We start from the raw sequence: 20,874 nt of genomic DNA on the forward strand, positions 1-20,874 counted from the left end.
CATTCAATCATTAAAATCGTTTTTATTCCATGTTTCTGATGTAATCGTTCTAGGACAACTCTGATTTTAGGGTAAGAATCCTCGAATCGTTCGAATATTTGTGCGCAAATCACCAAAAACAAAATATTTCCAGCAAGCTGTCACAATGTGATACAATGGTGTAATGATATTGGTCGGATCTAACGGAAAGCGCCAATAATATCAGTTTGTGTCAAGTTGTGTCGGCTGCTGTTAAGGGTCTCAGATATTCACGTATCATTTTGAATTGTATCAGCGAAAAAAAAGAACGACGTGGATGGCCCGTGGATATGGGAAACGCAACATGTTCCACAATACGTGATGGAATGCTCGTTCGATTTATATTTTTAACGAAAATTAACGGAGTGTTATCAGGTTACTTTCTTGTTATAGAACTACAGCGATTGGTGTACAGTGTATTTAAGAGCTACAGTCAGCTACAATTAAATGTAGACCTTTGATCCTTATCTATTACAGTAGAAGAGTAATACACGTTCTGCTGTATACTTGACTTGAGGATAAACCCCGCCGTCGTTTTAAAAAGTGATCATCTTAGGATCAAAAAGAATGGACGAAGCTCATCGTCTGAAGATAGCGGTCGTAAGAAATGCGATTGGCACGTATCCTGACTTTCCAAAACCAGGAGTTATATTCAGGTAAATTCTGGATAGTTGGGTACTTTCAAAGCAACACAAGTTTTACGCAAATATAGTGCGGGGTTCCCAATGTTCTATTAAATCATTTCTGTTTCTTTAATTTTAGAGACGTGTTCAGTATTCTGACCAATGTCAGTGCATCACAGGTATTGATGGATCTCATGGTGGAGCATGCAAGGTCGTTGGGAATTGATGTAATCGTAGGTTTGGATGCCAGAGGATTCTTGTTTGGACCCTTAATAGCTGCCAAACTTGAGAAACCATTCGTACCTATAAGGAAGAAGGGCAAGTTGCCTGGTCGAGTTCTGTCTCAGTCTTTTAAACTTGAGTACGGGGAGGCAAGTATTTAATTTATTTCTCTTATCCTTTTGAATGTAAGCATACTTGAATAAATACGTGCAATCTGAAATTATTATTGTTTAAACTAATTTATTTCAGGATACTTTTGAAATACAAGAAAATGTTCTGGGCAAAAGGAAACGTGTGCTAGTCGTTGATGATCTTCTCGCAACTGGAGGTGTAATAGAAATAACAGATATTAACAAGCTTTTCCTACCTTTGGAATATACCTATCTCATCTTTGGAGAATAGTTGTAGAATCTTCTCTAACCAAAATAATCATTGCATTGAATTATAGTTTTTTTTTCAGAAAACGAGAGGCATTTTTGCATGTACAATGCAGATAGAGATTACAAGACTTAATACCAATTTCAATTCCAGGGACAATGGCGGCAGCTATTCAGTTGTTGAATTTAGCTGATGCGGATGTTCATTGCCTGGTAGTAATAGAGCTGACATCACTCAATGGACGTAGCAAATTGGCGGCTCCCGTACACTCCATCGTACAATTTGAATAATTAAACTTATAAATGATGCACAATATAAATAAGAAAACATTCCGGCATTATTTGTAAAAAATTTTTATTTCCACGAACAATTATTTTGTATATATTCAGAGTTAATATATGTTTGTCATTTGATACACTATGTATAATATTCTTGTTACAGGGACAATTATTCAACGTTGAGATATTTACTTCAGTACAATACGGTCAATTCATTCTTGAGCGCAAAGACTGAGCACGTCGGTCTGTTCTATAATATCTCACACCATTTAATGTTCTACCAGCGATGAACTTGCGTTATTTACAAATTGTGACTTGTGTAGTAGTACTAGAGTCTAGTGTTTTTAACAATGTTTGAACCTCGAATTCCAATTTTTTTACTTGACCTTGCAATGTTTGACACTGTTTAGCTTGCAATTGTTGTTCTATAGCTTGATCTTCTGTCTCGATGCTGGATTCTTCGAGGTCGTGGGACTTCCTAGTATTTCGATTTTGCTTGTAGAGATTTTTTAAACTTAATTTGTTGTTCAAAACCTTTGCATCGTAACATCGACGTTGCTCTAGAAATTACAAACACATAACTTTGTCATTAAACATACTTGGTGTTAGAATATAAAAGACCATAATCGCAAGTCTGGACCTCAAAATGATACTTTTGATTTAGTTAAAGTATCGAACAACTCACCGTCTACTCTAGCAGCCTCAATTTCTTTTAGAAAATTATCTCTTTCTATTTGCAGTTTTCTTTCTTCCGCGGCTTTCAAGTGGCAACGTTTGCTATGTCTAAGTATTGTTGCTTGTTCCTCATTCCGTTGTAATCTTTGCAGTTCTAATTGTGAATCCTCCGTAAGATACTTTGGATACTGGTCATTCAAAAATGAGGGGTATGGTCCTGTTTTAGGTAACCGATGCATCGTGCTCCTTAGTTGATGTCAAAATTTTAAAAATGATCAAAAATTATCTTTCTCACAAAATGAGATTCAAAAATGTACTTTGTTTCAAAGTGAGAATAATGTACCTCAAATATCTGTCCGGGTGGAGATGATACGGTGTATTTTGATCTAATCTACGTACCACTCTCAATAAATCTACGACTCTTACATGCCCCTGTGCACGGTAGAACTGTGTAAAGTCCTGGGTGGAATGCAATTGAGACATGATAACTTCCCGTGAACAAATGCTGTAGGCGATTGAGCTCATTAATAAAAGAGTCGAGCGACCAGATGAGAAAAGATGATCCCATAAAATCAACCATTCATCTCCAGAAAGTACTTCACTCAGTGTGGTTTGCAGCAAAGGCCAAATGTATTCACTTGACGTTACACCTTTTTCACAAAAGTAATTTAGGAGCAAAGGGTCAGCTTCAGATAAAACGTTTTCTAGCATAGCTAAAACGTTCAATGGAGGTAAAGGATGATATTCGAACCATCGTTGGCAATAGTTTGATAATACTGAGATGATAATTTCGAAAGCGAGCAGGTGATTTCCCTGAAACGGTAACTTTATGTGTCATTTGTTTTAATACTAATTGCCATGTCTGAAATTCCAGCAAAAATTCTTACTACCTGGAAAACAACAATGAACGGAAAGACGAGCCGTGGCAAAAAAGTGCTGTGTGAGAGGAGAGGACACCAGTGAACCAAACAGTTGATGATCGTGGCCAGAACCAAGGCTTTGCCCTTATCCGCCAGGGGGTAATCGACCAAAATCTTCTCCATCAGTCCTTGCTGAGGGGTTTTGTTGGTCAAAGCTGAGTAGGCACATAGATTTCTTGGCAACTCCAATATTGATGCCCATATAAGCGGACGATGTTTACGTGGATACTCTCCAAACTCTTTTAATATGGGTATAAGTCTTTTCAAATTTAATTCTTCCTGGATATATTGTCTGACACATCTCAAGTGATGACCCAAGTCATGAGAACGAGATTGATTTGGCTTAAAAATCTTTGCCTTCTGCTTGGGCTCCGATGACAACAGATTATCTGCTATTTCCAATCTTAGACTTCCCGCTATGTCTATGCACGCTATATACCGCCCATTCGGTGATATACTAAGGTGATTGATATCGACCAAAGGATTACTTGACGACAGCGGCACGGCACAAGATGTACTCAAATCTATAAAGTGCAAGGTGTGATCGGAGCATAGGATGGCCAAGATTTTGTTAGCACCTCCATCCAGGACTTGGGGCAAAAAGCTGAGCTCTTTTATACACGCCAGTCCATCCGGTAATTCGAGACGTTTGATCAAATCCCATTTGAAGGTGTTTATGATGACGATGTTGTTCGATATTCCTGCCATCACCATCGCCCGTCCATCTTTTGTAAACTGATAATCGCGAACATCTCGTAGCCCGAATGGTTTCACGTTAATTTTAGTGTCCTGATCAAGCCGTTCAAACTCCCAGACTTGTAGTGTACAATCGCGATACAGTACAGCTATGATTCCTGTTGACGAAAACCTGGCTCGGCGGACGTTGACATTGGTAGTGAAAAATCGGAGTTGATGAACCTTGCTGAATGTAGAAAGATCCCACATTATAACTTCTTTTGAAGAATTAGTCAAGGCATAATTCTTGTAAGTGGCAATATATTTTACAGGGAACTTGTGGCCGATAAGTGAGCAATGCTCTCTGGCATCTCCACTTATTTTTGTGATTTTAATCGTTCCATCAATCAATCCGACAAGTATTTCAATTTTGTTCAGAGGATTGAATGCTATAAATGTACAAGACTGTACTGTCCCTAACTTGCAGTATCTCATACATTCTCCAAGTTCAACTAGGATAATCAGTCCTTTGGAATCAACGGCTAGAAGGCGATTTTCCGTTTCATCAAAGGCGAGCCGTGTCAGTTGCCTCTTAGCCGTTCGGCAGCTGCCCGAAGTATTTGACTTCACATCATCAGCCAACGGGTCTAGAATGTAGCTGTGCGATATTTTTTTCAAGGAAATCCACTTCTTGACATTCATAATCGGTATCAGACGTATGATTATAACCAATCTACGCCAAGTATAACGCAATTAATGCTTGTAAAAACATTGTAGATATTACATACATTCATTTACTTCTGGATATTAATTGCGCGAACCGCCATTTATAAACAACTATGACCGCATATCTTCCGATAGACTGTTACTTTTTGGCGGGAAAGCTGGTAATTCTCCAAAGTGAATACCTAAGGTGGAAAAAGTGATTGTAGCCTACTGCCACCTGGCGTTTAGAAACTGAGATACTTATCGGCGTCAAGAAAAGCAGGCCACTGAATCTAAATGAAAATTTAAAATCTAGGAAATAAACGGTATAAACAATTTGTGATCATTACAACCATTTCACAACGTATTTCTCGTTAAAAATATATCGGTTACGATGCGGCTTATTAGAAAAAATACTTGTCATTTTTGAATGTTTTGTAGGAAAACTGGTAACTGTGATAAAAGCATTTGAGAATTTTCGTCGATAAAATTTGACTAGTCGGGCGTTGTAAATCTTGCACGAACAAGTGTCTCTCAAGACCTCAGTAATCTTCGCGATTGCCGGCAGCTCTCGGAGAAAACAAAAGCATGAAACAATTCCTACGCCGGTGAGATGATGAGATGCGCAGAGATGCGCGCGCAGTTCTCGATCGTACTTCGAGAGAATTTGAAAACACACGGCTGGGAGTTACGTCGCGGTGTTTCGTGTTCGTGTGGCGGTGTTGTTACCTGGAGTCTGCCGTGTTTAGTGATCACAATTTAACCGTAGTTCTGTTGATAAAGTGACGTGATGAGTGATAATTATTGATATACCTGAGAAACGGAATCATGCAGAGAAGTGGTGAGTAGCATTGGTCTTCTTCAACATATCCGGTAATCAGCAAGTGAAACGTGCGAATAATATCACTCTCGCTCACGTCGTCAACGTACCGACGACCATTTTGAGGGCGCCAAATATTTGCGTCAATCCATGGCGTCAATACGTAGCCATGCAGTGCGGCTTCGCGAGCCTCGGCCGGTCAATACATTGCGATAGGCCTAACCTATCCTCATCTCTTCGGTTTGCCCGTTTAGCTGCTCCTAACACCGTAGCCTTTAATCTTGTCATGCCAGAGTCGCTGGTGATATCAACTGCTGTATTTGGTCATCTTTTTTATTGCAATCCACACGTCGCCCTTGAAATATGTAACTCGCAAGATCGGCGTTGTGCGTATTCCAACAGCATAGACGACGTATCGCCGCACCTGCGGAATACCTAGACACGTATTCGGTTTGTTTACCAAACCTGAGCGGTGCGGGACACCTGTTAGTAGTTTCATTCGACGGAATAGAAGATTTTTTAGTGCTAATAGCAAGCTTCGAACTATAACGTAACAAAGATAGGAAACTATTGATTCCTATGACACCACGATTAAACAAATGAAAAACGGTGATATAAAAGGCCGCGGATTTGCTTCTGTCAACAAGCACTTTAAAGATCATTAACGCACGATAATCGGTAGACAAGACAGCTGAAGATCGAATATTAATTTCACTCAGTCCGACGGCGTGCAAATGTTGAACAGGCATCACTTGATTTAATGATAAATAAATAAATAATCCTCCGACTGCCTCGTTTGTCTCGCTCTCTATACGTCTGTTTATTTTCAGTTACAGTTTTCCTTTAAACCGAGGCTGGTAAAATGCATACATACAGTCATATTATACGAACTACGCGGTGTACGCGACAGACGGTTTACAACATTATCTCAAGATAAACATGGAAGGGCCGAAAATAGGTCCCCAAACAAACTGGGGGGGGGGGGGGGCATTTTTCACGTCCTGCGCTGAAACGGGAAAAAGACGCTTGTATCGCAGAGCTGGTGAAACAGCAGCGTTGTATTGTAACAGTGGATTTATTAATTAGAATATGCATCGCGACAGGCGGCAGCGCTCACGAGTCGGGACAAAACTGGGTTAAAATACGAAATTTGACACCCGTGGCAGCTGAGAGTTGATCATCGGACGAGTTTCTACCTACATTCTAATTTTAAACGACTCGGTAAAAGTCCCATCGCTTTCGAACAAGTCGTATCTTACATACACACGTATAAATACAGCGAGTCCCTCGTATACACTCGATGGAATTCAGTCAGATCCGTTTTGAGGCAAAAAATGGTGCGAGGGTGACGAAGAAATGGACGATACGCCGCGGAGGTTCTCAACCCTGAGCGTTAACCCTTTCAGTCACAGCCATTGGGATGCTCTAACTATTAAAATATGGAAAAATCTAATTCTCGGCCAGAATCATAGAATTTTGATAATTTTTTCAACTTTCCATCCGCCATATTGGATCCGCCATCTTGGGTTTAGAAATGATCCTGACTTCAGATTCGTGATCAACGACCCCAAAAACCCCTCGAGTTACAAATTTCGAGCAAAAATGTTGAGTAGAAAAATGTGTGACTGAAAGGGTTAAACCCCACAACGTCGTTCCGAACGAGTAAATCAATTGTGTCAGCGTTGTTGGAGCAAGTCGAGAGAGCACTCGAGCTTCTTACCACGGTCCTTCGAACGACACGCTATCAGCTAATTAACGCGCGAGTTTGACGTGTTCCAACATCCATATTCATCCGCTGACTTTCTCACGTTCTCACTGTTCAAAAAAACGATCGGAACCTCGTCTTGCGTTCAGGCTTTTTCTGAAACGTTGTCAAAGCGAGTTTCAACCCTGATAGCAGAGAATTCTGTCTATGACGATGGGGGCCTGGCTCAGAAGCCAAGATTTCCTGCACTGCGTGCATTACGAGAGTAACATGTATTGTAACCAACACGCGTAACGTGTATATAACATGAGACGCACTGACCACGTGCTCACAATTTAATTAATGGTGGGTTTGTTTTCACACGAGTGATTGTAGTAGTAGCGGCATATGCAGGTGCTGCTTTGGGGTTCTAAATAGCTAGTAATAACTAAGAATGAAGAAGACGAAGAACAAGAATGTGGAGAGAGATTGCAGTGAGAGTAAAGACTCGTTTATACCAACTGGTTGGGTAGGGCCCCACATTGTTCTCTCCCCGTCATCCTTTGATGCTCGCGAAACGTAATACCTACCTACTGCTAACCGGTACGTTAGTGGTTTAGTCTCACAATCACACGCAAAACAGAAATCTAAGTGTTATTGCCATTCGATGCAAGTATGTAATAAAACATCATAGGTGCTAGGTAAATATAATATAAAATACATATTCACTGCGTCGAGGTGAAGTTATATAAACTATTACCGGAAGTACCAATAACTGGTTCACTGAAAAAGGCATAGTTTAGAGGAGAGCGATGAAAACGACTTATGGATTTCGGAGATCGCTCTCCTCTTCCTCCGCGTCCGTAAAATCAGACGGGCCTTGTTGGATCATTTAATCGCGACCTCTGACCCTACTTGTAATGAGTATATTTGTCAGCGGAGCTTTAAGTATAGCATCACTTCGTGGCGTCTGAATCTCTTCGTAGAACGCTGAACGGAAAAAGAAGAGATAGAGATGCATGCGTGCCTAGAACAGCATATATTGAGAGCTCGATATGTCGCCCCTGCAGCTCCTCCTCGGCGTCACAGCAGCGTCCACCAGCTATCTTTATTCTTCGCGCGTTCCAGTGCCCGGTCTTCTCGTTTTATTTATCGATGCAGAACCCAACACGTGCAGTCTTTGCTCTCTTGCGGCGTGATTGCCGAGGGAAACATCAGCTCTTTTATCTTTCTCATTCACGCCTTTTATCGACTACCTAGTCGATCAATCTCGTCCCTCATCTGTGTTCAATTTAACAGTTTCAATGTCATCCATTCCGCTCCATACTCGCTCCTCATCGGGGTTAAATTATTCTTTCATTCATTTACGTGGGTATTAAATGTGCGATTGATCGTTAACACCAATATAAATCAACGAGCATCGCCCCACCGCCGTGGTTTAAATTGCTGCAACCAAACGCGTATGGAGTAGACATAGATATACATATAATGTATATGTTTATACATGGATGCAGCTTGTTTTGGCATCGAATCGGACGATGACGCTGCACTGTCCGGGTTGGTTATTAAGTGGGCGGAAAATGTGGTGGTGATCCGATAAGGTTCAATCTAACTTATTTATTTTCAACATTCTCGGGATAGTTACTCTTAAAATGAAAACTCATTCCCATAATCTTCACATACATGCAGGTTATATATTATTCCTTCCGACTTGTCGATATCAACTTTCTCACAATCAGCAGACATCGGCCGTGCTTGACACGATTCATGCATGCGCGTTATGTTCCCTGAGCAACTAAATAGGCCGTACAGCAACACACAAGTGGATGGAATTTCAGAGTCAAATTTAGCCGTGCACTCTTCTAGGCATGCATCGTCGCTTCGTCTCTCTCGACTATCTCTAATTGCGTATAGCGGTGTAGCAGATGTTCTCTTTCTAATGGCTCGTGTACAATTATATGTATACAGGGTGATCTTCTTATTTTTAACATCGAGTTAAGGGATTTTAACACTATAGCCGAAGTAACGATAAACGTGTTTTTTAGAGTTCAGACTAGAGTTGAAGTGTTTCGAATTTGTCGCAGGACAACGTATTCAGCTTACACGTTCCGGTTCAAATCCCTGACAATAAAACCCTCTTATTGTTCCGCAACCTTTGCAAGATCACCTGAATTTCGACAAACCGTATAAAAAGCAGAACTCGTAGTATAGGTATACCAATATATCGCCAACTCGACACCTTCGAAGTCATTCTAAACAATTTTAAAATGGTAATTTTTCGTTCGATATATTTTACTCTACGTCGTTAACAACAATTCAACTCAACCTCGTATTTCCACCGCACTGCTTTTCAACAATCAACAATTATCGTTAGCGACAAACGTTTGCTCAAGAACCTTATTGTACGAGGAAGAATAGTTTTTCTCTAGAGAAAAATCTTTCTACATACATCGCCTCCGCTGCACTCACCACACCAGACTAGAGAGCGAGAGAGCGAGAGAGAGAGAGAGAGAGAGAGAGAGTGTATAGAATCTACAGAGTCAAGAGTAGAGCTGGGACTCGAGACCCGCGAAGCTCTGAAATTTTAATTGTATTGCACTTGAAAGTCGCTTTTGTCTCTGTGTGTGCGTGTATACGTGTGTTCCTCCCGTATATACTTTAATTACAAGGCATGCTAGGTACATTCATGCTTGTGTCTGGCCATGTATACATACGTACATGTACCAATATACATGCATAATCGTACTACAGGGGACTATTACGAGTAGTACGCGCACTGATTTAGTTACACGTACGTCATTCACGTATTCACGCGTGTATAGGTGTACATAGGTATAGGTATACATAGGCATAGGTATGTATGTATATATTCTCGTCAGTGGTCGCGTCGCGTGACACTTACGCACGTTGAACATATAAAACACCCTCACACTCTACGTGTATGTATGTTGCGTTATGTGCATACGCAATAGCGAACACCGGACGAAAGACTTTTAGTTGAGCCTGTGGATTCAGTACCTTAACTTCTTCGGCTGGTGCATGCATGAGAGACGGTGCATTGTGCACGTGCACTATTCGTGCGGACTAGGAATAAAGAAAGTCTTAGATAACCGCACAGATCGGTCGGTATAGTTCCGAGAGAAATTACAGTGATTTTTTTTTTTATCATCATTTTCTCTTTCATTGTCCGAACGGTGATCGTCTCTTTCTTTAGTTATACACAACCTCTTTAAATCAAATTCAGTGCAGTGCTTGCGGCGAATTGAAGTGACAATATAGTATAATATGAAGTATATATAATATTTAAACAATATTTATATAATTTATCAAATCACCCCGAAGCCTCGATAGTTTACAATCGATACGTGAAAATTTCTTTCGCACTTCGCTATGGCGATGAGAATATTGAAAAAAGTTTCGGGTAGTGTTTTTTTTTTTTTCTTTTTGGTTTCTTCGATGTTATTATTGCAGGCCTGCAGAACGCGAGACGCGTTAATTAATTACCGGTCAATCGCACACCACACAGGATATTGAAATTTATTTATTCATCGCATTTATACACATTCGCACGTGCAGTCTTTTTGTAGCTGCAGACAGCGGCTGCCAGTTTGATTTCTGTTTGGAAACGGAAGAAAAAAATATCAGATTGGACGGTTCTTTGTTGTGACTCGTTTTGGTATTATTCGATCGAAACGCAGGTTAAACCGTTTAAAAAAACAAAAAAAAAACCAGTTGATGTTGTAAAAATCTCTCCGTAGTTTGTATCGTGTATCTTTTGTTTCCTTCTCTCGCAACCGTACGTTAATTAAAAATTATATGATTCTATTGCATAACTATTGTGTGTAACTGTTGTTTTATATTCCAAAAACTTCGAAAGATCCTTCTTTTTTCTTTTTTTTTCATCACGTTACTCTCTATAAGGTATAAACTGAAGCCCTAGAGATTCGTTCCTTTGGATTATTTTCCCCCGAGAGCATCAAGGGTATACGTATAGCATGGTGCTGAGTCGTTAGCAGAGGTTTCCAGTCTGTGGTCGGGTTCACACTTACGGGATTCGTGATATCTAGTATACAGTCTAGATCCAGTAGATCGTTCGAAATTTTATACATTTTACCAGAAGTGTAGAATCGCTCTTTTATTTTATAAGCCAATAACTAACTTTATCCTCTTCATAACTTTGGGGCATGGATGCCGGTGCAACAGTCGTACATTATTGATACAAATTTGATAAGCTCAGTGTTTGAAAAGGACAATAACTGTTAAACAAGTTAGCTTTTAAATTTTATATATGCTGCAGCGATTTGCAGACGGTAAACGAGATTTATCTTATCAACATTTCCAAATGAAACGTACTGCGGGAATTCCGAAATTGCAAATGTTACGAATGAATGTTGCGTTAAATACGCGATAAAAACCACCACCTCTGACTTCCGTAGCTATGAATCATTGTTGCGTAATTAACCGAGTGAATATATTTGCCTGGGCTTTATTATAACAATAAATGTCTATAAGCAATGTATTAAAACGCGGTGCTACAAGTTATATTACCGCAGTTTTTATAATCGTATGATTCTGTCCATACACTCTTGAGATTTAATTAATCCGTGTAACAATGATGATAACAATGACGTATTTTACGCGTAGGGGTGCAATTTGTGAGTTCTAAAAATACTGCATAACTGACATTGGTCGACGTGCGTTCGTGAGTTTAGATCAGTTCGGAATCCCGTGGTTTTTGACTACTCTTTTGAAAATCTATTTCGGTCGGTTGCATTCGCGTGTCGTCGACGCCTCCGTTAAAATATACTAACACCCTGCTGCACCAGCAGCAACAGGAGGACGCGTCTCGATTGAGATATCAAAAAAAAAAAAAAAAAAAACAAACAAAAACTGTCAGACCATAATAGCAGAAAAAAAACTGCCAGTAAAATATTTACTATATACACATACATCGTACATATTGCGGCGAAATTTCGTAAACCTGCGTATGATAATCTGGAGAACCGCAGAAATATAAACTTTGGTTAACAGCTGTTTTATCTTTCAACGTCTAGCAGCATGGAAGCCTCCACCGTTGTGATCTTGCCTCAAACCCCTCGTAAGCAAATCGTTCCAAGTGTATTCAAAGGATGAATATAACTATAATCATTCAACTTTTTATAAACTTGTTTTATTCCTTTTCTTGGGGCTCGTTGTCTTACAATTTTGCATTGAACTGTATTGGCTCTTTTTGATTAGACAGCAAAAAAGAAAAAAAAGAATAAGAAAAGATGATCCTGTTCAGTAGCCTTACAACTATCTAATCCGGATTTATAGGTATAATTGAAACGTGCATACCTGCGTAATAAACTGGACACCTTATATAAGTGTAAATGTTTAATTTATTTACATTAAAATTATACGTATATACATGTATATTAATTTATAACGTGTTCAACAAAATTATAACCAATAATAATTAATTGTATTTTTCCCAATTTTCCTTTCTTCCTGTTTTCCTGGACCACGAAAAAAAATGATGACGATGTTATCCCCCTTCAATGTACACATATTTTCATCCCTGTTTTCCTTCTCGTTTCCATTCCTTGTCCGACCCCCACTCCTTGCCTTTTTGTTTCCGGTTCTCCGCGGATGTTGGTCGACCGGTTACATGCTCGTCTGATCGACGACGACGACGACATCACCACGGTCACCACGGCAGCGGTAAGTCACCATTAACTGATAAGACCCGCCACACACACGCTTGCCCGAAGCCTGTATCATATTATAGAATTACAAACTCTAGTCTTGATAAATTAACACAGCAGTCCATACTCGTCGAGTTCGCTCTACGTTACTCAATTTATACACGTACTCTTATAGCTTGTAGTACATAATATTGTAATTGACGAAATTATCGGAGAATTAGTCGTATTGTAGTTAGCCTCAGAATAACGTTTAATAATCTAGGTGCTGCAGTGTCGATGAGTTTATAATTCGTGATCTTCGCATAGGATTATGATATAATAATATGGTGTAGGAATATTTGCAGCGAATTCTTTCGTACCGCGTTTGAATTATAAATAATATGTGGATGATGTAATGAATCATTATTCTCTCCATGTTTTACAAGATTGTGCGTTATCGTTTATAAACCGCTTGTACCACGCCTTTTCGTTATTTATAAAGCTTTCGATAGAACATCACGTTCGCGTATCGTTTTTCTATCAATATTCAAAGCTACAATAGTTGCGTTTCTACTGTTCACGGTTTTCGTGCAGAGAACATCTGACAGCACGTGAGATTCTCTTTTTTTTTACACAATTTCAAATAAATATACATTTTGTTACTCATGGTATAATTAGGAAACTCGGAAACTTCGAAGTACGTAACATATACATATATGTATGTTACAGCGTACGATCAGCATTTCTTGATGTAAAAAAAGAGATGCAAAAGCAAACCATGTACAGAGTTTCCAGGAGTCATTTCATTGCAGCGAAAGCTTGTAGCTAAATTATTCCTTCCGTCGTCATTATTAATTCGTCCATTAGTGGTGTGAAAAATTTTATACAACTCTTTTATTTTATATCCGATCATGTCTGATTGTCGCTGCTGTTTACTCTGCCTGTAATTTTCATTAATTTGATCTTACGTATAGTCTATCTTGATACATATATTCATCAAAGAGTTTATATAGAAGAGGTTTTCAATATTTGTCTTTTAACAACTCTTGGTATGAAAAATTTTATTACGTGGAATAGCTGAAGTTCTTTAATTCGGGGAAGAGATTTTCCTTCCCGTATTTTACGCATCAGATCAATGGTAAACCATTAATGATACAAATCACACGCACATACACACAGACATTCAGAGAAAACGCAAGCAAGGAACTTGTGGCAGCACTGTTAGCATTAGAGCTACGTGTCGATTCACAGTCGCATGAGTAACGAGTAAATGCTGCAGTCAGACGGTCGTACAGGACGGAAGAAGAGAGACACGTTCAACCGTGATAATTGATAGAAAAAATGACGTTCTAGTGATTGCAGTTTAACAGTGGTGAAAATACGATTTGAAACGTCAACGAAAATCCATGAGTTCGATTTGTTTTTTCTCTAATTTTTTATGTCTTTTTTGATCGAACGATATCGTCACGTACCTACAATCACCGCAGAATATTACAAATCTAAACCGTTAACTTTGCGACGAGTTAAGTGTCAGAGTTCGTAGTCGCGAGTGAATCAAGTTCCCGCTAATTCAAAGTGTTAAGGGAAGTACAACGAACCGAGGAGATAAGAGAGTGAAAGAGACCAGGAACCAGGGGGGGGGACCATCCGATTGTTAAAGGTTCTCTAAAATGTTGACTACGCCCGCTGCTGCCGCTGCGACAAGACGTCGTTTGAGTCCTTCGATGCTCGCTAAATACGACAGTACGAGCCGGAATCGTCGAGATTCGTCTGAACAGGTAGTCGAACGATAAGAATTCAATTTTTCAAGCTTCGCTCCTAACAGTACTCGTGCAGTTCGCTACACTTTTTTGCACTCCATTTTATTCCTCGCCTTTGCCTGCAGCGCAGAGGAAAAACGTGGTATACATGTACGAACGTATGACGTACGTGCGGCTACCGCAACACGATATCGTATACCAAACTGTGACATTCTATTGTACCGCATGTAAGATCAACACCGTTTTGATGTTTCTTTTCTTGTGCAACTTGTAGGATGAATGTGAAATTTCTTATGTTAGACGTATTATTGCGACAGTAATTACATATCTAGCGGTGTTGTGCATATATTTTTGATATTGCGGTCAAGAGGATTGTACAGGAATAGATGATCTAATATTCACCCGCGTTTAATTAATCGCGATGCATAGTTGTGATTAACAATAAGTATTATGGAGTGTTTGCGGTGACTCTTGTTTAATATGTATAATTGGTATGCTAGCTACGATGATAGGAAGTAGCCTAACAGAATGCCGAGAGTGCGACGTTGGGCTGAATAACTACACGTGAGTACGCCGTAATTGGTGCTTCTGACCATTGAGAATAGCGGGTTTTAAGTCGTGTCGTGCTTTTTATACAGGTGTGTTGGTATACTGTTATGTTTTCAAACGCCACCTGCATTAAAGTAACATAATGTTCCATTTGTATTGTCAACGCATACTAGTTTCCGCCCTCTGAGGCCGGTGACTCGATCATAGTTGAGGTTGGGCCAGGTTCCGGCTTAAGTTCTTCCTTACCGACCGGCACGTCGAGAAAATTTTTAAACTTCGTTCAAACAGCGGAGAACCAACAACTCTAACGCATGGAATAAGCTGAAATATTTCACATTAAATTACGCGTGAAATTATTTTATTTTGTATGGCGTGACTTTGATCAAGAATACAATGTTGGATAGGAAGTAAATGATAGCGATGCTCTCGATTTAATAAATATGTTTCCTGTGTTATACACGGTACGAAATTCCTACACTTCGAATGACGTCCAATAAGGCATGCGGTGTTTCATTGGTTATAACACTGATCTATGATATGTGAGAATTGGAACCCCCTATGTTCTTCGGCGTTACGTTATGTGATACTTGATCCTGTAGAGCTGTGTTGAATGGCGGGACGTCAAGTGACTATACTTTAGACTCTCTGTGTGATACGGTATACGTTTACTATACAACCTGGGATACCCATGTGTAATGCCGTACCTGCGACAATGACGTTGTAGACAATAGAAAAAGTAACTTATTTTCATTCCAGTATGAGGGTACTTGAGACCTTGCTTTTCAGGCTTATCCTTTGTTGGTTAGGGTCCATTCGAGTATTAGCTAACGTATTTTTTGCGAATTTTTGCATCCCGCCCCTAGTGATAACGTTTGCTTCTTTTGCCCACTACTAGTTTTTAACGTTAGCTAACGCGTTTTCAAAAGTTTATTGGCAAATCGATTCTATACCCGGGAATGCCAGGAATGCAATTTATAGTCAAATTCTGATCAATTTATTCCTATATTATTAAATATCAATTAATATTAATTGTGAATACACATTAACGTGTTCAGTAAAACATGAATTGATTATTCATTGAGTATTAAATACATTGTTCATTGTTTTTCTTCTTAAATGCATGCAATAAACATGATATTTGGTAACAATAAGATATGATTATTGAGTAATTAATGCATTATTAACACATCCTTTTTAAGAAACATTTCTATTATTCTCAAGCAGGCAGCGTCTTGGCTTTGAGCACGCACTTCGAATTTCCTATGTCAGTTAACGCTTGCCTGGAATGCCTACTATTATAGGGTAAAATTTGACAACGTTTCTCTAAATGGCTCGCCCCTGTTTTAGCGTTAGCTAATACTTAACTGGCCCCGTAGCTTACAAACCCAGAATAAACAAACTGCTGTAAACAAAACTCGCGCCTATGTATAAAGTACAGGTATATGATACGTATGTATAGGTATGTATTAACATACATGTGACCTATCGTATTGAATTAGGTTGATAATTGTCAATACATACCTTATTTTTCGTTCTCGAAGTACAAACAAACCATCCATGCGGCGAAGACTGCACCGAAATGTGTGTATCAATAGTGTAAATAATGAGATCATCTACTGTCATTTTACAAATAATGGCTATGTGTATTTATGTATAACGATAAGAATCCTATTTGGGTTGTGGTCCGAAAATTCGATGAATTTCTAAAATGCGTTTTTCATGCCAATAGCTCAGGTAACGTTAGATAAAATAAAGCGCTGCGAAGTTAAACCCTCGACTATTAAAAAAAAACCGGTATCGGATGTTTAATCAGGGGATCTTTTTTCCGACATTTCACGAATGGCCTGTATTGTAAAAACTCTCTGCGAGGGTTGTTAATCCTCGGTGGAGCAAATGCAGTGTCAACACGCCTGACGATCCCCATTCTGTGCGTATACATATAATGCACGTAAAAGGAGGTTATCTTGAAAGGAAAAGGTCGTCCACCATGAGGAGGGAAAAAAAAAACTCAACCTTCGTTGCAGCAGATAAAGCAGTGGTGCAGTTATAAACGAAACATGGGTTGCTCGTCGGTAGGCGATATAGGTTTCCATTTGCGGTAATCTCTGTTTATTCGCGAACAACGAGGCCACGAGTTTAAAAAGTAAAATGTCAATTTACCGACCGAGTGTCGGACACCTATTTTCTCCCCCGAGTCGTTCCCGAGTCAAGTGAAATCGTTTCTCAAACTTAGAGAAATCATTACAGAGTTTGCAATTGTGCTTGGTTATAAATAATGGTGATTGAAAACAAAGTAAATATCTACACGATACGGCTGATTATTCAGCAAATGTAGAAGAAAGAATTGTAAAACACGCTCGCCGAAGGAATGTAAGTTCTATGGGTAACACTGGAAGGTCCGACGCAGGGGCGTGACTAGATATTTAGAGATCCCGGGGTAAATCGTAAAACATATTTTTCTGGAGCCTCCCCTCCCATGCTCAGTAATTTACTCCCAATAAAACAGTAGGATATATGTTTTATTCATTTTATTTACTGTAAACTAAAACTACCATTTATCCAAAGATGTCTCACATCTTTGACTATACAGTCGATATAACTATTAAATTTGTTACAATATTGAATTGAAATAAGTATTTGAAACGGAAAATATTAGAAGTACACTAACAAGTTGTTAGATTGGCTAAAATGATGCATCCTGGCATCTGATGGCAAACTAATGAACTATGACCAAATCTTGCGAAATGCATTTGAAAACAGTACGAAATGATAAAAGCAAAACATCACGATTACGAATCCGAATGAAATGTTACTTCATTTTTTACCCCCGTCTTGGGGGCCCCCGGGCATTGCCCCAGTCTAGTTACGCCCCTGCCCCAACGGTCCGACACCCCTTGAATGCTCCATTATCGCTCGCCCCACGCCTATGGCCCGTCGAAATTAGGGATGGCAGCACATGCGCTGAGGGTTGCAACGGTGTGCTGCGGCGACTCGTGGTGGGGGGTGCAGTGGCGTAGCCATAATTCCCTGCCCCCACCGCGTTTAGCAGCTGCGTCAGGCGTGGTCGTCGTGTTCGCGTCGCGAGTGAGTCGACGGCAATTCGGCATTCAGCGCGAGTGAGTCGCCGTTTGGTTCGCCGCTGACTGTCAGTTGGACCGACGCCGACAGAGGCAAACACGTTCGTTGTCGAGAAGTTTGTCGCGCATAGACACGCATTGTGCGAAAAAGTTTGGTCAAAGTTACCGGTTGACAGGAGGCAGCCTCCGTCTATTGTTTGTTTACGTTTTATTTTACAATCGTTACCATTTCGACAAACAACGATCGACTATCAGTTTCTCTGTATTATACACGCAAAACAATGCAACGAAAAGTGAGAGTGGTCTCGTCCTCGTCGTTTCTTCGCTTCGCTAGCACCGTTCGTAAGACGTGAATCACCTGGCGTGGCAAATTTTATCCACACAAACAACAGTGTCGAAGGTCCTGCCGCTGGCTAACGTTGATACTAAAGTCTGCTGGTGCCGCTTATTCTACGGCAAAAACGGGGCGGTTGAAAGACGATTTTTAAGCCATCGTGATAACATACCATACATGTGTGTATAGCAAAAGCCAATTACGGGGATGTATTTTGTCTGTTGTGACAAGTGAATGAGAAGATAATAAGTGCGGTAGTCTTGTAAAAGGGTTTTTTGCTGTGTCGGCGTTCGAATACGGGACATATTCAACTAACGAACGGACATTACCGTTTTAGTCCTGGCCAACAACTCTCGCATGTTGTCGATGCCAATCGTTGAAAAGCCGCATCGTAGTGACAATTCGGTTATTCTATTTAACCCCAAACTTACGTTACGCGCCGCGGTGGGTAATTTGAGGTTAAGGAAGCGACGTCGGGTGATTAATAACTCGATCGGATTTGGAATATCTGTCGATTATACCAGTCGATAAGGGACAAACGGATAAAGCGAAAGCCGTGAGAGCAGTAACGGGTCGAAACCGTAAAAGTTCGGAGTAGAACGAACAGAGCGCGGTGAAGTGACCAAGAGACGAAGAAGAAGAAGAAGAAAAGATGTCGGTGGAGAACCAAAACGGCACCGCGACTGCCGTCCCATTGCAAACGAATGGGATAAAATCTTCGATAACTAGCATATCGACTACCTCGTCGTCGGTCGCCTCGGTTGGCGGCCGGACGATACCGAACAACTCGTCCTACCTTTACAGCACGAGCTCGGTACTGAATCGCGAAAAAACTCGTCAAGCACCGCCCACCTTGCCAAAGTACACGTCGAGCTTCAATGCCGGGACTAACGGCAATGCCGAAAGACTCGCCAGGGAACGAGAGTCCGGCGGCAGCTACCGACTCGCCAGTTTGGACAGACTGGCCCTCAGACAAAGGATATTGGAGGGCGAGGGGAAGCCGAACGGCGACGCCGCATCGACGGTAAGGATTTTGATAATCGGATGCGGCCACGACACCGTCCTTGGACCCACGATCGAAATAACTTTGTCTCTCCTCGAGCGTTGTTTTCTTGTCCATTCTTTGGTACTCACAAATCGCTCCTCGACACGGCTTACTACGGAGGGTGGTTATTTCACCCCCTTAAATTGTTTGATGACGGGTAAAAAAAAATACGTAGTATACTGTAACGTATTAAAAAAGAAATCAAATCGGAGAGATTGACCTGGGATACCCTCCTTTGTTTTTCCTTTCATGACTGAAAAGAAGGACGAATTGGAATAATATTACGTATTGGTAGTACATGTACCGAGATCGAAGAAAACGAACTAACGAAACGATTTCAAACTTTTGCTTTTCAGCGCAGTTCTGGGAAAATTCTCGTACTATAAATATTTGTTCAATCGTAAATTAGGTTCCTCGAGTTAGGTTAGCTTCTACGTAAATATAAGTGTACTTGGAAAACACTATCACTGGGTAAGTCGACCGCATTTTCTTAGACCACAAAGTACCTGTATGGATAGGAAGATTTCGAATTGTAGTCATGCTGATACGAGAGGCTGAAATTCGATACTTTCGTACGACGAAGATCATACATTTTTTTCATGTTGAAGGTAGCAACGATTCGTGCTGAAGGAAAACCGTTATTTCGCGATTTTGAAACTCTTTGAAATTCAGTAAAACTTGATTAAACAAAACATACTCATATTTTGCAAACTTAGTTCCTTCAAAGTCATTGTAAAAATAAGAAAATAGTGATTTTTTCCCAATGTTTCGTTATGATGACGCTGCTAACTTCAACCTTGTAAATTTTTGGGAATCATTGTTATTTAGAAACTTCGGTATTGCCTGAAATACATTACGCTGCGAGCGATGCGACAAAGCACAAAACATTACACCAAGTACTCGTATTACTGCAAACTCAACTAGTTCAGTGATTCTAAAAACTTGCATATAGTGTTTTTTTCGCGACTTCGTACGTTATGAGGTTGAAGTTAGTAACGTTATCGTAACGAAAGATTGGGAAAAAACGTCACTATTTTCTTATTTTCATAATGATTTTGAAGGAACTAAGATTGAAAAATATGAGTATCTTTTGTTTTACACATTACGGTTTACCGAATTTCAAACAGTTCTAAAATAATGGAACAACGGTTTTGGCATCAGCACGAATCGTTACGATAACGTTACTAACTTCAATGCGATGTCACGTTAACGCAACGATCCTCAACCTCAACCGTAACGCATACAATTCCTAAAATCTTCGAAAAAATGTCGCTTTAATCAGACTGAAGTTAGAAATCTCGGTCTAAAAAATCAACATAACTGGTCAATTTAAAAATGACTTTCAAGGAATTGGTTATTCAAAACTACAGTGTATTTAACGCACCAGTAGAATTGTCTGAAATTCAGTAAACCACGAACCGAAAATAACTATATTTTTCAAGAGC

General features: G+C 40.0%; 3 protein-coding genes across 16 annotated transcripts in view; 2 read left to right on the forward strand and 1 right to left on the reverse strand.

Moving 5' to 3' along the window:
• Window positions 1–193: 193 nt before the first annotated feature.
• LOC124304475 (adenine phosphoribosyltransferase) lies at window positions 194–1,654 on the forward strand. Of its 5 annotated transcripts, none has more exons than XM_046762772.1 (5): window positions 197–393; window positions 472–674; window positions 781–1,012; window positions 1,113–1,191; window positions 1,395–1,654. In XM_046762772.1, the coding sequence occupies exons 2-5, from the start codon at window positions 586–588 to the stop codon at window positions 1,529–1,531; spliced, it is 537 nt and encodes a 178-aa protein (XP_046618728.1). In that variant the 5' UTR covers window positions 197–393; window positions 472–585; the 3' UTR covers window positions 1,532–1,654. The 5 variants fall into 5 exon arrangements, with proteins under 5 accessions (XP_046618749.1, XP_046618758.1, XP_046618728.1 ...); XM_046762783.1 differs by having other exon boundaries at window positions 496–674; XM_046762793.1 differs by having other exon boundaries at window positions 194–674; window positions 1,312–1,581.
• LOC124304368 (TBC1 domain family member 31) lies at window positions 1,579–4,947 on the reverse strand. 2 transcript variants are annotated; one of them, XM_046762475.1, is made up of 5 exons: window positions 4,120–4,280; window positions 3,085–4,036; window positions 2,538–3,007; window positions 2,205–2,440; window positions 1,579–2,079 (listed from the first exon to the last, which is right to left on the reverse strand). In XM_046762475.1, exons 1-5 carry the CDS (start codon window positions 4,158–4,160, stop codon window positions 1,817–1,819), a joined length of 1,962 nt encoding a protein of 653 aa, XP_046618431.1. In that variant the 5' UTR covers window positions 4,161–4,280; the 3' UTR covers window positions 1,579–1,816. The 2 variants fall into 2 exon arrangements, with proteins under 2 accessions (XP_046618431.1, XP_046618421.1); XM_046762465.1 differs by having other exon boundaries at window positions 3,085–4,947.
• A 185-nt stretch (window positions 4,948–5,132) lies between these two features.
• LOC124304397 (septin-7-like) overlaps window positions 5,133–20,874 on the forward strand; it is a 44,833-nt gene continuing 29,091 nt past the window's right edge. The window contains exons 1-3 of one of the 9 annotated variants that reach the window (XM_046762617.1): window positions 10,023–10,288; window positions 12,053–12,096; window positions 12,700–12,701. In XM_046762617.1, coding sequence (XP_046618573.1) covers window positions 10,284–10,288; window positions 12,053–12,096; window positions 12,700–12,701 — 51 coding nt within the window. In that variant the 5' untranslated portion in view covers window positions 10,023–10,283. Of the gene's footprint in view, window positions 5,336–5,784; window positions 5,787–10,022; window positions 10,289–12,052; window positions 12,097–12,699; window positions 12,702–13,753; window positions 14,443–18,052; window positions 19,409–20,874 lie in introns of those variants that run through there. The other 8 variants (XM_046762591.1, XM_046762626.1, XM_046762647.1 and 5 more) reach the window with 8 other exon arrangements.

Source organism: Neodiprion virginianus, chromosome 1 (genome assembly GCF_021901495.1).
Source record: "Neodiprion virginianus isolate iyNeoVirg1 chromosome 1, iyNeoVirg1.1, whole genome shotgun sequence".
Lineage (NCBI taxonomy): Eukaryota > Metazoa > Arthropoda > Insecta > Hymenoptera > Diprionidae > Neodiprion > Neodiprion virginianus.